The sequence below is a fragment of the Callionymus lyra genome, chromosome 19 (genome assembly GCF_982586985.1).
Source record: "Callionymus lyra chromosome 19, fCalLyr1.hap1.1, whole genome shotgun sequence".
Classification (NCBI taxonomy): Eukaryota; Metazoa; Chordata; class Actinopteri; order Syngnathiformes; family Callionymidae; genus Callionymus; species Callionymus lyra.
In genome coordinates, this window is record NC_141836.1 from 16,917,364 (window position 1) to 16,932,925 (window position 15,562).

Here is a 15,562-nt window from a genome sequence, read left to right on the forward strand (position 1 = left end):
GAGGCGGCCATCGTCTTTACAGTGCGTTTGCTCTCCTTGTGCTCGTGTGGGTTCACACTGACGCGTTGTGTCAATAAGGTGTGTGTTTGTCAATTGTCTCTGCACGCCTGGCGTCCGTCCCCCTGCCTCCCACCCAAAGCGACAGAAATAAGCTCCGCCCTCAACCCCCAAGAACCCAGATAAAGACATAAGCGGTAGAAAACGAATCGATTATTTGATCCATCTCTGTAATGGGTTCATTCACTCGCTAGATCTACCAGAGGTGCCATCTTTCTCTGCTCGGCATGGATTTACTTTACTGGATTGGAATTCCAATTATTGTCAGACCTCTCGTCGGGGAAAGCCTCCTACAGTATATCTCACCTTTAACTTGAAGAACCCTACCCCCCACATTTATTAAGTGTTACGTTTTAAGTACTTAAGTACAGACATAAAGACGTGAATTTTGGTGTAAGCATGACAAGAGAGGTGGTCCCTAACCTTTGTGAACCATGGACCAGTTTAATGCAATATTTTCAGCGACTGATCTTCAGAAGAAAAAAGACAACAATTAAACAGCACGGTCGGCAAAAACAACCGCTTTAAAAATACTACTCACCAAATTGCTGTATCAGCAGGAGCCCCGGACTTGAGGGTCTCACACAGAGTTTGTGTTTTAGTCATTAATTACTAGATTACATTAAAATGAAATCTTGATAGAAACCAGCATCTTGACTGGTCAAGAGTAACTTCCTGAGCAGACATTAGAGATCAGAATTTATTCATTGAAAGTCACAAAAGTTTTACTTGCAGCAAGAAGAGTTTAATGCAGAACCTTCTCATAATATGTCCGATTATACTTTGAAGGAATAACTATTTCCGTTGCATCTTTATACTCCATCATAAGTTATTGATCTGACAAGAACAAAGATCACAACTGGAAAAAACAGACTGAATGACTAACAAATGGTTTTAAATGAAGCCAACAAAGTAAGAAAGTAATATTTATAGAGTGCTTTTGTAGACCAGGGTCACAAAGTGCTTAAACAATCAATACAATACCCAATAAAATAGATCCTACTTTCCATTCGAGACACAGACCAAGCAAAGCTCAAATACACAGGAAGCTATTAACACATTTATACCTGTGGTTGAGCAAATTTGATAACACACTCAACAGAGTAGCTCAATCAATACAAATATATTTTAAATCATTTCAATAGTGTGTAACAAACTGATTGCGGCCCCTCGGGTCACACAGTGTTGTGGAGTAGGTCACAGTAGCAAAAAGGTTGGTGAACCCAGAGTAATACAGATTACAATGCCAAGTCTTATCTGACATCAGGTTAGCGAAGTATCTCCAGATATTAAGATTGTTTTAATTCGATGTATAAGAATCTGGGTTTTTGACCCCATTCTTGAGTCTGCTTATTATTTAAACAGAAGACAGTTTCATAATATATCAACACTATTACGAGAACGACATTTTAATTTTCGGCCTCCGCGAACACCTTCCCAGAGCGTTTCCATCGTCAAGTCATAAAATGTGGAGCGAGGCATCGGAGATGTGAATATTCAAAAGGTGTGAAATTGGAATTAGGCAAATGTTTTAACTCAGCTAAGATAAACACCCGCTCCGATACACATGTTTAGCAAATCACGTGCCGCGAGAGAAGCTTCCGTTTAAAGCTTTACTCCGTCATATTTTAGGGCGAGAGCTTTTCTAGCACTTTTCATCCCGAGGTTTTTCCTTTTTAACGGAGACAATAATCAGATGCGAGTGTTAACGACAGATTCATTATTCTACCTTCTTTTGCTGGTGCGGCACATTTCCATAGTTCTGCTATTCCGGGAATATTCCGGTTTGAACGCAGGCAGCTGTTGTTTGTAGCTCGTTCATTGTTTCCAGGCCAAAGCTTCTCTTGAAGTGCGTTATAAAAAGTCTGATAAAAAAATATATTTCAATAGAAGCAGCAAGTGGCCACCGAACCAATTATAGTCCGGCAATTTGAGTTCTGGGTCCTATTGTGTTAGAGCTGCAGGAGGACGACACATCTGCCAGCAGGTTCTTTTATTTTTGGTATTTGTTGATTCCTACATTCAGCTAAAATCCGATTCCTCGTCCTTGTGTGCAAGTCATCGTCAGTGATTGACAGCAGCTTGCATCAAAGAGACAATTTATTTATGGAGCGAGGGCTGCAAAGGGGAGGATAAATAAGGATATTCAGAGCTTTGGGAAAGTGGTTGGAAATGTTATCTTCACGAACATAGAAAGACACAGAGACGTCAGGTTGACACGCTGCAGCTCCGAGGAGCAAATTCCTCTCTTTATAGAAGCAAACACTACAATGGAGATGTACAGGAATCTTAATACAAACAAATTAAAATATAGAAACTGGACAGTTTTTTTTGGACACACTAATATGAACACCTGTATCTCACACGGATACCGTCACGACCTTTCTGAGCTCGTTCAATCTGGTGCACATGTTGCTTTTACTCGTTGTAGTCTGAGGGTTTTAAAACATTTTAAGTGTGTGAAAATGTACAATTAATTAATTTGAAAGTTAAAAAAAAATACATTTCTGTGGCAGTAGAATTTTTCAATCGTCTTTTATTATCACTTCTCAGGAGGTCAGAGGTCAACAGTAGTTGATTTTTTTCCCCCATTGCAAGACAAGTCTGATGAACACTGACTTTTAAATAATCATTTAAGGCTGGAATACCAAAAAAAGCATTTTGACTTATGCGCCTGTATTGTTTCATCATCCTTAGTTTCTCTATATTTTTTTTCTGAATTTTCGAACCATCTGGAACTGTCTTTTTTTCTCCAGATACACTTTTTATTTTTGCTTCTGTTAATATTTGGACATAAGGAAAATGTGATCGGTTAAAGACAAAATAAACCAACATACATTAAAATAAGTGATTTAATTCAAAACCATTAAAAAAGTAACTTCACTTTTATAGCTCATGTGTGGAATTTTCTTATTTCTCAACAGAGAAACTGCTATTTAATATATATATATATATATATATATATACAGTATATATATATATTACATTTATTTTAAGACGGAGTTTATAGTAGTCAATATAAAATATTATTTTAAGGTGTGTCCAAAATAAAATAAAATAAAAAAAAATATATATATATATATATATATATATATACTTATTTTCTCTTAATATGATCTCATTTACCAATCAAATTGTTTTGGGGTGCCAGACATATTCACAAAAAGGGAAAATAACACAACACTAAACCAAAATATCCTGATATAAAGTAAAAAAAAAATTAAATTGAATTAAATTGATATAAACTCACTTGTTTTCCTTAATATCCATTAAAATTGTAGGGGACAGAATGATTCACAAAAAGGACAAAACAGAGAAAAAAATAAAATAAAAATAAATAAAATAAAATTGTTAGCTGTCAAAAACATTATCTACTGTCTACTTTCTACCCTAATGAGAGCCGCATTATTACAGTCAAATGGATGTTGCATTATTTTAACAAAGACGTAACAAGTGCTTCGATGCAAAATGACCTGCAGTGATCGAGGACAGCGAAGTTTTACGTTGTCGATGTTGAAAAACATGTCCCTGCTTTATTCTTCGTGATTCCACCGAAGTCTGGCAGCTTTTCCAAGCAGGATTCTCGACATAAACCACCATCTTTGATAACTCGGAAACGCTTTAAGTGTTCATGTTACTGTGTCCAATTCTCTTGTGCTGCATCATCTTATTCGAACCACAGAACAGAAAACACCTTTTAATATATACATGTTTTTTTTTTTTTTTTTTTTTTTCTTCAAACACTTCAAGCATCAGAACTCAGCAAATAGAACTTTCCAGCTGGGCAAAACATTTCATATCAAAATATAGTCAATTCATGTAATTTGAAATACAATGAATCACACATGAGCTTAATTACAGGTTTTTTAACTTTTGTGATCCGGCTGATAATCAATATATCCCTCTATCATATATACCTCTATGTCAGGGTGAACTCCAGCAAAGAAAAGGTGATGCTCTAATGGTTAGATGAAACAATGAGCCTTTTTATTTGACGTGAGTGATTGAGTTTTTGAAATATACAACAAGAGAATGATTGATGAGTCAGATATGTCTTTCACAGTGTATTTCTGAAGGTGTGTGCACGCGGTGGTGCACACACAAGAGAAAAAAAAAAAAAAAGACTTACGATGATAAACAGACAGAGATTGATGTTGGTTCAGTGGTGTTGCAGTAAACAAGGTCAGCGTTTTTCAAATACTTGTTGGCACCATTCCAGCCCGCAAATGTCCAAGTTGACTTCCCTCAAAGCTTTATATCACTTTTCCCCAACATTCCCATCGTCCATTATGTCCTTCGGGTTTCCTTTAGTAGTTCAGATTAAACCTCACACAGACCAGAATCCAACGACACTTTCAAGCTCGAGTCTGGTGAGTCGCATGAGTCCGAGCTCCTCCCTTAAAACAAAAAAGAAAAAGAGTCTTTCCTGTTACTTTCATTGAGTGGGCTGTAGCATATTGGAAAGTCTGGAAAAGATAGGATGAAGAGCAAAAATGTTTGTTGTAGATCCTTTTCTCGTAATAAAGTTCTTCTGGGCCGTTGATCGGGCGTCCTGGTGAAGTGGTTTGCCTCAGTTGCTCTTGTAAATCAATGAACCTGCAAGAAAAAGAACATTTGACTTCATATGTAGATGTAAAATCGACTTGATTATATAAAGAGATAAACAGCAGCAGCAGAATCACTAGAAACTAATCTAATAAACTATAGAAGCTGTAAATGGTGTAACAACACTGAGGGCATCATAACTTACTCAATGTAAGGTTTGGTTTACCTTCATGCTTGTATCTACAGCGTCATAGTTTCATGCTCCACAAACGCTTCTCTTGACGTCGTCTCTTCCAAATACTCTCCTAAAACCACACAACTTAAAAGCAGCAATGCATTTGTGCGATCCAGAAATGAAGCGGATGTGTTGAAACAAATCATTCTGGTGAATTATTTGGATCATTTTGTTCTGCATGATTTCACATTATAGCACATTTACTGTAGATGATTTTGAAGTTGGACCTGTTTAAAAGCACTAAAGAAATACAAAGTTGATTCTGGATTTAGTCCACATCTGAGTGGCTGAGAACCAGAGGCTACTATATGGCAATATAGTACAACAATGAGTTACGTGCATGAAGTGTCTTCTTGCATGGAGTCATTTTTTTTCTAGTTTCTAATAACATTTTCTACAACTAATTCACTTAATTTGCAGAACTTGACCGACGAACCTATAGAAATTCGAAACATTCTTTTGAATCTACCGTCAGACTCCAGGACTTTTGCAAATGTGTTAGTGCCAGGACCTACAACTTCACAAACTTTGCAAAAACGCAATCTTCTGCCAAATATCTTCTGGCTTATTTTTATTATGGATAAATAATATGAATTACCTTCATCCAAAAATATATACAAATCCAACAATCCTTTGAATTCAGAGACATAAAAAATCGTGGACCTATTTTTCTCAAAATGTGAAACTTGGCTCTCGTCAATATCATCGTCGTTCACCAGTTAGAAATGCTCAAACATTATATTCCCGTTTGTTTATCACCCTCCTCTTTACAGCATCTACTCCTCAACAGCTGCTCTGCTCCAGTTTACTGGCAAACCAGGACTAACTGGAAACATTTGGGGTTCTTAACCACAGAAAAACACAAGCTTCTTTCTCGTGCATCTAAACATTTGGCGGTGCACTCTTGTCAGTCGGAGGCTTCAGACAATCCAAAAGCAAACAGCCTGTCACACAAAAGGCTGAGCTCATAAATACTTCTTAAACCAGTGATGACTTTATTCAAGCAATCATTTTATCAAGACCCTTTCAATATCAGAGCCATGCCGTGAGCGTTTTAGGACTCGACTCATAAATGTTAATGCATTAATAATTCAAGTTGACAGTGGACAAATTTGACACCCAGGAAGGCAAATATAAATCACTCAGACACTTAAATATGACTTGGCAAATCCACATAGAATTGCAGAAATTCCCAGTGCAGGCAAATAAATATTTATGACGCCCTCCCTCAATTCCCCTTCTCTCCCCGTCCTTGGTAATTGTGCGTGATTCATTTTGTTTTCTCAGCGGAAGAGGGGAAATCAATCTTGGAATATTGGCGAGGAGACAGAAGGCGTGCGGATTTCAAATGGCCCTGTTTTGCAGAACATAAAACCGTTGCAGCTACTAGTTCCATAGTGTGATTGTCAGAGTTTCTGGAGACACATTTAAACAGTATATTGGTTTTCGCTCAGAAAGCAATGGAAGAGGATGGCGGTACCTGCCAAGCAGACCTCAAATTTAGTCTGTGAACTGGGAAAAACTTTGATTTAGAGAGTAGATTCATGAGTAGAATTCATATAGAGCGGGTGTAAGAGTAATACAAACTCAACATTTTTGAGTCAACAGAGAAATATTTTTCCATTTTTGTTCAGTATTTCCATCTGTTTGACTTGTTTTTTACTTCAGGCTTGCATTCTTGCAGCACCACAGGTCACTTTGACAAAATATCATGAGCTTACCTTTCATTTCTAATATTGGTCATTATTTACTGCTATTTAAGCATCCATTTTTCATCAGATCAATGAAACTCATTTCTAGCTTTTTTAGTTTGAATTTCCTTTCCTCCATTCTGTGATTATATTTAATCACCAACATCAACAACAATTCAGTAAAGATTTATTCTATTATTTCAATTTTACCTGAACAGGAAATTTATCTTAACGTATGTTAAACACTGTAGATCATGGGAGATTTTTTTGTTTTCCAACTATTTTTCAACAAAGATGTTTTTAATAATGGATACTCTTAAGATGTAGGATCCTGCAGAGCCTTCTCGTTGCAACCCCTTCATATTTATTTCATAGCAATAAACGTCTGTGGAATCTCTTCACAGCTTGACTTGGATCGATTTAATTAAACCCCTTTTTTATCAGGTCACCTCCCATTCTTCTCCTGCTCCTCTTCTTACATGTTCAAACGAACATGCCTTGAGCTACTGCACAGCGTTCCTGCAACTCTTCCATTGAATGCTTTCCGATTTTCAAGGATGTGAAATACTCAGGGTTGACCATGTAAGTCTGTTCTTTTTGATCCTCATTTTCTTTTGAGATGATGTAATTTATTCCAGATCAAACTGATTTATATTAATTAAGTTTTCTATTTTTCTTTCAGCAAACCAAACCGTGCTTTTAAAAATAATCATTAATAATAGTTGTAATTAATGTGTAAGCTCTACTATAATAATAATACTAAAGACCGAGGTGAGGCTTTTAATTTTAGTCAAGGTCACAGAGGAGATAAAAAGGAAACATGCTTTACTAGAATCGCTCGCTAAAGAAAATGTTATTAAGGACTCACATACCGTCTGTTGGTTCCGCTGCATCCTACGACGGCGCCTTGGGTAAAGGCTGTAAGAGAAAGTAGAAGGTCAACAGACGTCCAGAAACATTTTATTAAGTTTCCCTCCGTTAACATATTGGCCTTGTCCTCAGAGCGGCATATGTCCATTTAAAAGCACAGATGGTTCGTCTTTCAACTGCGGCTGAGGTGGGACCGTGGAAAATGAACGTAATTTTGTCCTCCCCCTTGTTTTTTTACGACCTCTGAGGACACAGGCTTTTTTTTTCACAACACCGGGAAATGTATACGTGAGTAATGGTCGGCCCATCATTCGCGTTAACAGCTACAAGACCCTTTTTGTATATTGCAACATCACACAGATGGAACCCTTAATCACACATGCGGGGAAAAGAGGGCGGTGATGAAGCCCATCAGGCTTTTTGTGAATAACAACATCTTGCCTTGGACATTTTCTACATGAGCGCACTGCATTTCCTTGGGCTTCAGGAGCAAAATAGCTCCCATGCTTTCTTGATATTAGTGAATGAGCCTCTTTTGTGGAGATAATGACTCGTCTAATCATAATCGGAGAGCTAATGGTGTGTTTAGCCAATCAGCAGTCGCTGCTTTTTTCTCTCTGGATTGAGGTAGCCGTCTGGAGACTGAAATGCATTTCATATCACAGGATTGAAAAACTGTGTAAAGTACAAAGAACTAATGTTTTACTTAAACCTTTTGAGCCACGGTTCATACAACACAAAAGAAAAAAATGTCATTGAATGAAAGTAAAATCTAACCTGGTGCATACACTTGAAGAATCACTGCCTTGGTTCTGTTTTTCTATTGCTTATTTTGTGTGTGTTTGTTTCATCTTATTTAATTATTTTATTCTGTAAAAAATAAAAATCCTATATTGTGATTACAACACTGGCAATACAAGTTTCAGATTCTGATAATATTTGTAACAACTTTAGGGGATCTCAGTGACATCGACTGTTTGGTTGAATTTATAGAAGTGATGGACAACATATGTAGAAACATCAGTTTTAAAAGAAGATGGAGACGGATTTCATTGTTCCTGTAATGGTTGCTGCCATCTAGTGGCCAGAAGTTTGATTGCAACACCAAAATGAACAAACGCTGTGAATATTTCCTTGTTAATTGTAAATGAAATATTGAAATATTTAATTATAAATACACTTAATTAAAATATAAACAATAAAGGAACTATGATAAAATAAAATGAATAAATACGTTTATAAAGTACCGTTTAATATCAATACAGTTTGAAAAAAAAAAAGTTTTTCCTCGCATTATGTGATTCACTTATTGTTGATTCACTGGTATCTGTTTTTCTTTTCTACAATATAGTCTTACTAAATCTGTGTTATGATATGACACCTTAGATAAAATTCTCCATCTTTCTATCTATGATCAGATCAGCAGTCGAGAGTGTGGCCTCTATTGTTTCTTTCTGCTCACACGATAGAGCTTCAGCCATTTAAGTTTTGGTTTATGATCAATAATAGAAGTGAACAAGTATATTTGTATTTGGGAGATTTTAAACCATTAGAGAAAAACTATATTCACAAGCGAGAGTGTACTTGTTTGTACCTAGAACAGAAGGGGATATTTTATCATCCGACTCAGGAACTTACAAGCCAGAAAACTCTTGAGTACCAAATGAATGATTTGGCTACATTCCTTATCATGAATACAGAAAAAACTATGAAAGCCCACTTGTTCTCGCAATTTTGCCTCAATCTCTTATCATGACTTGGGATGGATCCCAGTGTTCTGTACACCGTAATTGCACCAGTTACAACACTAGCAGTAATCACCAGGACAAAAAGCAACAGATTGTGTTTCCGCTTCGGTGGCAATTTTTCCTGAATGAAATCTGAAAACGCAAACATTTAACGTGCATTTAAAAAGTAGTCATAGTTTTTTGCAGCAACATTGGAACTACGCGAAGGACGTCCAACATGCGCACAAATTTCTCTCCCAAATGATACTGACAGAACAGGTAGTAATCCACTTTGAGTTGCGTTCTAAGTGTGACTTATATAATTTAACATGTGTTTTTGGACACATTGATTCATTAATTCTTGATCAGCCTTGTTTTGTGATTCGGCAAAATCAGAGTCCGGCTCAGGGGCTGAATTTGGTCCTTTGACTGTATTGATCTGGCCCTCATGAGGACAAGGATCAGGTAGAAACTAACATTTTGACTTTGTATTTATTTCTATTAGAGAGAATTAATAGTCTTTAAATATGAATTTTTGGACTTTTCATCATTCTCTTTTTGTAAGTATTTAATTTCCCTTAAAAAGCTGTACCAGTAAGTCAATATTAATCATATTTGGAAAAAAACCTATATTTACAGATACGTAAGGTTTAAAAAGAAAGTAATACAAAATAAAATATTATTATTGTTAGTATATTAAGCTTTCTTTTAAATAATTGAGTTTATACTTTATTGTTTGTATTATTATTACTTTCACCCACTCGATGGCCTCTATAAAATGTGGCCTCTGAGGAAATGCAATTGCCCACCACTGATCTCAAAGATCCCCATCCTTGGTCATGACAGTATTCTTTTCCTGAGTAGATGTGTATGAAATGGGTTGATGAGAGAGAAATAAAGCGACGGAGGTAAAACCTGCAAAAGATTCTAATGTTTCAGTTATAAAAAGCATCTTATAGCGACAAAAGTTTGCCTCCTAATGTAAAGTGACAAACAGTGATAGTATTCCTTCCTGCCAGTCCAGATACCGGCTGAGGCCCAGCACTGTCAACGAAAATCAGGCCTGTGAAAAGGCACTGATCCATCACACCTCTCCGGCAGCATGTCATCTAAATGCTAAGTACTTCCACTGCATCTTAAAATCAAAACAGGAGTAGAAATGAGCACCTGGGCCAAGCGGCTGGACGGTATAAAAGCAGAGGGAGACACAATAGAATCTTCAGAGCAAAAACCCCTTCGCTTTTTGATTACATTTACATTCAAAGATCAGGGCCACGCGAATGAATAAAACACGCTCAAGATCCTACTGTATATCCTTCTTTGTGAAGATTGAGTTTAATCGAAGCGTCATGAAGATCTTTCTCATCTCTGTCGCGGACTCGTTCTCAGGTATCGATCGATCAGAAGGGAATCTGGAAGTCGGGCCGCTGAGGCAGCAGAAGTGGCCGACAGTATTAACTGCTCCTCTAATTAAAAGGGTAACAAGGTGAGTGCGGAGCCACAGGAGTGGATGTGCAAGTGAGGCTGCTTGATCACCATTTGCACCCGTAAACACTTCTCGGCGCCTGTGCACACAAATTCCAAGGACGTGGAAGACATGTTGGCTGGCACGAGGGAGGAGGCAGATCCACAGATACCGAGCGAGGAAGCTAATAAGCGCTTCCTTAATTGCTTACGTCGCATTGAAATGGAAACATTTTGACCTCGACTTTGAGCTTGAGGTGCCCTCTTCTCATCACCACTTGTAAACACTGAGCTCTGCGCATGAATGATAAAGTTCTTCGGTTCAGAAGCAGTGCACTGCCTGGATCTTTGAACCAGCGCCAGGAGAGATTGGCAGAAAAAATATTAAGGGATTCAATTAACTTCCATCCTTATCATCAACGCAGCATATTTTAGGATCAAAGTCGTTTTTAAGATACATTCCGTGCCTCATAAGACACAAATAAATCCCAAGCCAAGGTACCATTAAGCACGGGAGCCAGAAGACGAGTCACAGCTGCAGCCCTAGCTTGTTTTCTCAGGCCTTGAGGGGGAAAGAAAGTAAAGATTGCATGTCTGGTGGCACTACAAGCTGAAAAACTCTCCCGGGCAGAGCACCCTGCCATTATCGAGACAGCAATGTGCCATCACTGTGCTAAATATAATGCTTTCCTGCCAGTTTTTCTTGGAAATAAACCTCTCTTCCAAGCTCGTCATCAGCAGAACACAGAAAAGTTGCTAGTATGGTAAAGTATAGGCAAGAACCTCAAGATACAACACGCATCACGATACTTAGGTAATATTACAATTTCGCAATAGTTTGATTGCGTTATCCTACAAAGCTAACAAAAAACAAACCAAAATGATGGACATTAAGCCAAAATTATTTAATTTTATATAATTTATTGGCACCATCTAGCATAGTGGAGATGCACAAGTCGTATTATACTTTAAACTAAAGTACAAATATTTATTTTTAGAATAGTAATTTAGTTGTGTCTCAAAACGTTTCTTAGCTTATATACAAGACCAATACATAAACTGTGATAATGCAATATTTGGCACGACTCTTAGTTAACATCTTCGTGTGTATGTAAAAAAACAACTAAAACATGTGATCTAGTCGTAAATAACAGATGCAGGCAAATAGTGAAAAACCTTGAAGATTAATTTCAACAATTTTAAGCCACAGGGGTCCTCAAATTTTCTGGTGGACCGCCAAGGCTTGTGTCTAACAATTCGATTTAATAAATAAATATATTGCGATAGTCGGTGAATGTCTTCCATCCCAGTTGTTCTCGTTTCACACCAACCATTTAATGTAACCCTGGGAAAAATCCATTGTCCTTAAATGGCAACTAATGTGTTGATATAATTGTGTCTTGAATAGATGTTGGACTCACAACTCCTGTTAACCATAACCACACCCACTCTCCTTTGATTGGAAACATCAAGGTTTGTCACCGTATGTCATCAATCCTGGAAGCCTACATCTCCGAGATACTAGTTGTATAAACAAAGCTGGGCGTGATTACAGCTAGATCGAACAGGGGTAAGTGAGGGGAGAACTTTATAAAGTAACACGTTCAAAACGTCGTCATGATGAGAGACTTACTGCATCTTGGAGAGGAAGACATCAACATTTGAAATATGTCAGTCAGGAGAGTTGTTTTTTTTTTCACGTTAGCTACTCTTTAAAGCCTCTTCGCCTTTGATGTTTCGCTGTAAATAATGTACTTTATCACTTTTCAACTCAGGGTTTGTGATCCTCTGAGATTTCCTTGTGATTGTGACATTTTTATTAACTTCAGTTACTCACAACTATCGACCGTTTTCTGTGAAAAACAAAAAAACAGTATTTTATAGGAGTCTGTTCGAGTCCATTTTTCCTTGACTAAATGTTACTTATCATAACTCGTCAACTTGTTTATTTGAAGCACACACAGGTGGCCTTGAACTGTGAATGTTTAGATGACGGATTCTTTTCTAGCATTTCAAAAAGCACCGATAGTTGGAACGAGCTCTTTAATCATGAAATGTTTTCCTCGCACTCAAGGCCTTAGAGAGGAGTCAACACATCACAGCTACTTTAGGTGTAGGTACTTTAAAAGTAAAGGCTTTCACAACTTTCCCCAAACATGTTTACAAGGCTTGTTTACACAAAGTCTACAAGAAAGACAGGGATTAGCCGTTTTTTTCATTTTTTTTATTGCAGAACGGAGCTGCCTGCTGTTGTTCCAGACAAGGGTGATGAAAAGAGTGGCTTGAGGGGCCTTGGATGCTCAAACAGCTGAATATAGAAGGTTGTCAAACATTCCGTTTTCCCGCGCCCTCGTCTCACCGTGAAAGGGCAAAATGAACTCCATGCAAAACGACAAATTGCGTCATCAAGGTGGTGATATATTCCTAATTGGAAAGCTTAGAAATAAAGTGTCTCAAAATATCAAATAGACTCCCTCTTTAGTGAGTGAGGTGCAAAACAGGGTCAAGGGGAAATTAAATTAAGGTTTCATACATTTTTTTTATGTGTTTTCAATGCCCAGAGATTCCATTTTAAGGCTCTAAAACAGGGCAAAATGTGGCCCCGGGGCCCTCGACTGCAGTTATGCAGCCCTGTAGCCCATTTTTTAATTTCTTTCTTTCTTTTGTTATTATTTAGTCTATACCTTGTTATTGTTCTTAATTGTAGGACTTTGTCCCTTAATGCACATTGAAAGGAAACAATCCGTCTTTTTATTCCCTTCAATCGTTTGAGTATAAACGTAGATGATTCCCTGCAATTTAAATTCAAGACTACTGTTCTAAATAGTATTTTTTTGACAAGGCTTTTGTCCCTTGTCAATTCTTTTCATTTGTCTCCAACGCTCCTCCAAATATTAAATACTATTCAGACACCAGGGAGGAAAGAGAAGATGGAATTGGAAGACAAATATATTTAAGATAAAAGGAAAGGATTAGAAAACGAGAGCGAACAGCGGGAGGATTAAACAGACACATGTCAGTGTTTTACACCATCATCTGCTGTTTGCTAACTAAAGCTGATAATAAATCTGTTGCACTCAAATTCAGATCATTAACAGATGGCAATCCATGACGATTTATACCCTATTTCTGTATTTTATCCCTTTGGAAACAGACCAGAAATATGGGATTATAACTTTATTAACATCAGGCTGGAGATATAAAAATGATACAAAAAAGATTTGTGGTAGGAAAATTCAATAAGGGTTACTATTTATAATATGAATAAAGAACAGACGTTCGTAGAGAAAAAAGAACACAGTAGAAATTTAAAGGAGAGGTTTTTGAAAGCAACAGCTTTAAAACACATTAGTGTCTTTGCATTATTTATTGTAAACTCTTCCAGCTCCACTTCAACAGTGTACATTTAATAAAAACAAAAAGCAATAAGGTCACTGGGGTTCGTTTTCCGAAGTTTGGCTTCCGACCGGATTATTTCCGACTTCATTTAAGACTTATGGAGAATTATTTAAAAATAATTGCTCAAGATGATGGAATTTATATTATTGTACTTGAAACGTAGCTGTGTCTTAGTGAAGACAACAGTATAACAGCATTATAGACAACACAAACAGTAATAATAAACTATAATAGGACTCTGGAGGGAGCTTATTCCATCCACTCTTAAAGTTCAACATTAATCACAGTTTTACAAAGAAACAAAAGGATAAACCAACAGAGGTAAAAATGGATCGTGAAACTGAAGGTACAATTGAGAGACAGCTCAATGTTAAAAGTATGAAAAGAAGCGGCACAACAGACGTGGCCTCTGGCTTTGACAATTTCATACCAGTCACAGCTTAGGAGACAGGCAGTGTTCAGGGCAAAACACATATGGCAGTTCAAAGCCCGGCAATGACAGATCTTCAAATGGAGGAGAGGAGTAAAGTATGCAGGAAGTGACAGCAGAAGAGACCACATTTACTCCGATTGTCAGATGGAAGAGAAGGGAGCGAGGACGAGCCCACAGCAGGCAAAATGATAAAAGAACTAGCTTAATAAATGTGGCAGTGCCACGGGAAACAAAAACACCAAAAACCTCTGTCCTTTGTTCTCAAGTATAGCCCGTGAACAACACTGGAAACGGCAAATATAACGGCGGAGCCTCCTGCCGCCACCTCTGATCGCATGAAAAATGAGAAGTCACACGGAAAGATACTCGTGGATCATTCTGGTCTCCTCAACATCTCCATCAATCTATCCCCATTTCAATATATTTTCTGCTTCACTCAACACGCTCTCCCCGCTAAGATGGATGATCACGCCGCGGCATCTGACAAACAGATGAGAGGAAACCGAGGTGGTGTATTTTTCTTTTCTGCTTGATTAATAGAAGATCTGTAAATGAAACGGAGAGCTGTTCATGGAGTGTGACCTCGCTTTGGTTGATGTGTGTTGGGACACATTTACAGCTCGCCGTCATCTGGCACATCCAAAGACAACACGGTTGCGTTTGCAGCGTCGCTTTCCCCGAGGATCCATTTGCTGTCAGATTCTACATGACAGAGCTGCCAATTCCCGAACAAGGATTTATACAGACTCTCCCGGTAATCTTGGGCTGAATAAGTGATCAGATATCGGTGTAATCCCAGGAATGTGAATATATTCATTAAGGTAAAACCATTAGAACATACACTACACACATGTGGAACAGTTGAATGTAAACTCTGTAGCTTATTTAGACTTTCCATCTCCCAAACCACTTGAAAAAAGATCTTAAAAATGAGTGAATCATATCATAAGGACAAGTGACCTCTCAGTCAAGGGTCAAGAGCCAGGTCAACCCCATCATTTTAAAATTTAAAACATATTGTTCCTGACTAAGTAAGGAAATTTCATGAATTTTATTGTTAAAAATGAAAACTCAAATAGGTCCAAATTAAAGAAAATGTAAAGCTTGTTCAATATATATTAAATAAGAATGATTTCTATAG

At 37.4% G+C, this 15,562-nt stretch overlaps 1 protein-coding gene across 1 annotated transcript in view; it reads right to left on the minus strand.

The window, feature by feature from the left end:
• Positions 1 to 2,270: 2,270 nt before the first annotated feature.
• Positions 2,271 to 15,562, minus strand: part of tafa5l (TAFA chemokine like family member 5, like) — a 50,189-nt gene continuing 36,897 nt past the window's right edge. The window contains exons 4-5 of the mRNA XM_087782118.1: positions 7,401 to 7,446; positions 2,271 to 4,653 (exon numbers count right to left, since the gene is read on the minus strand). Of these exons, the coding sequence (XP_087638244.1) occupies positions 7,423 to 7,446 (24 nt within the window). The 3' untranslated portion in view covers positions 2,271 to 4,653; positions 7,401 to 7,422. The remainder of the gene's footprint in view (positions 4,654 to 7,400; positions 7,447 to 15,562) is intronic.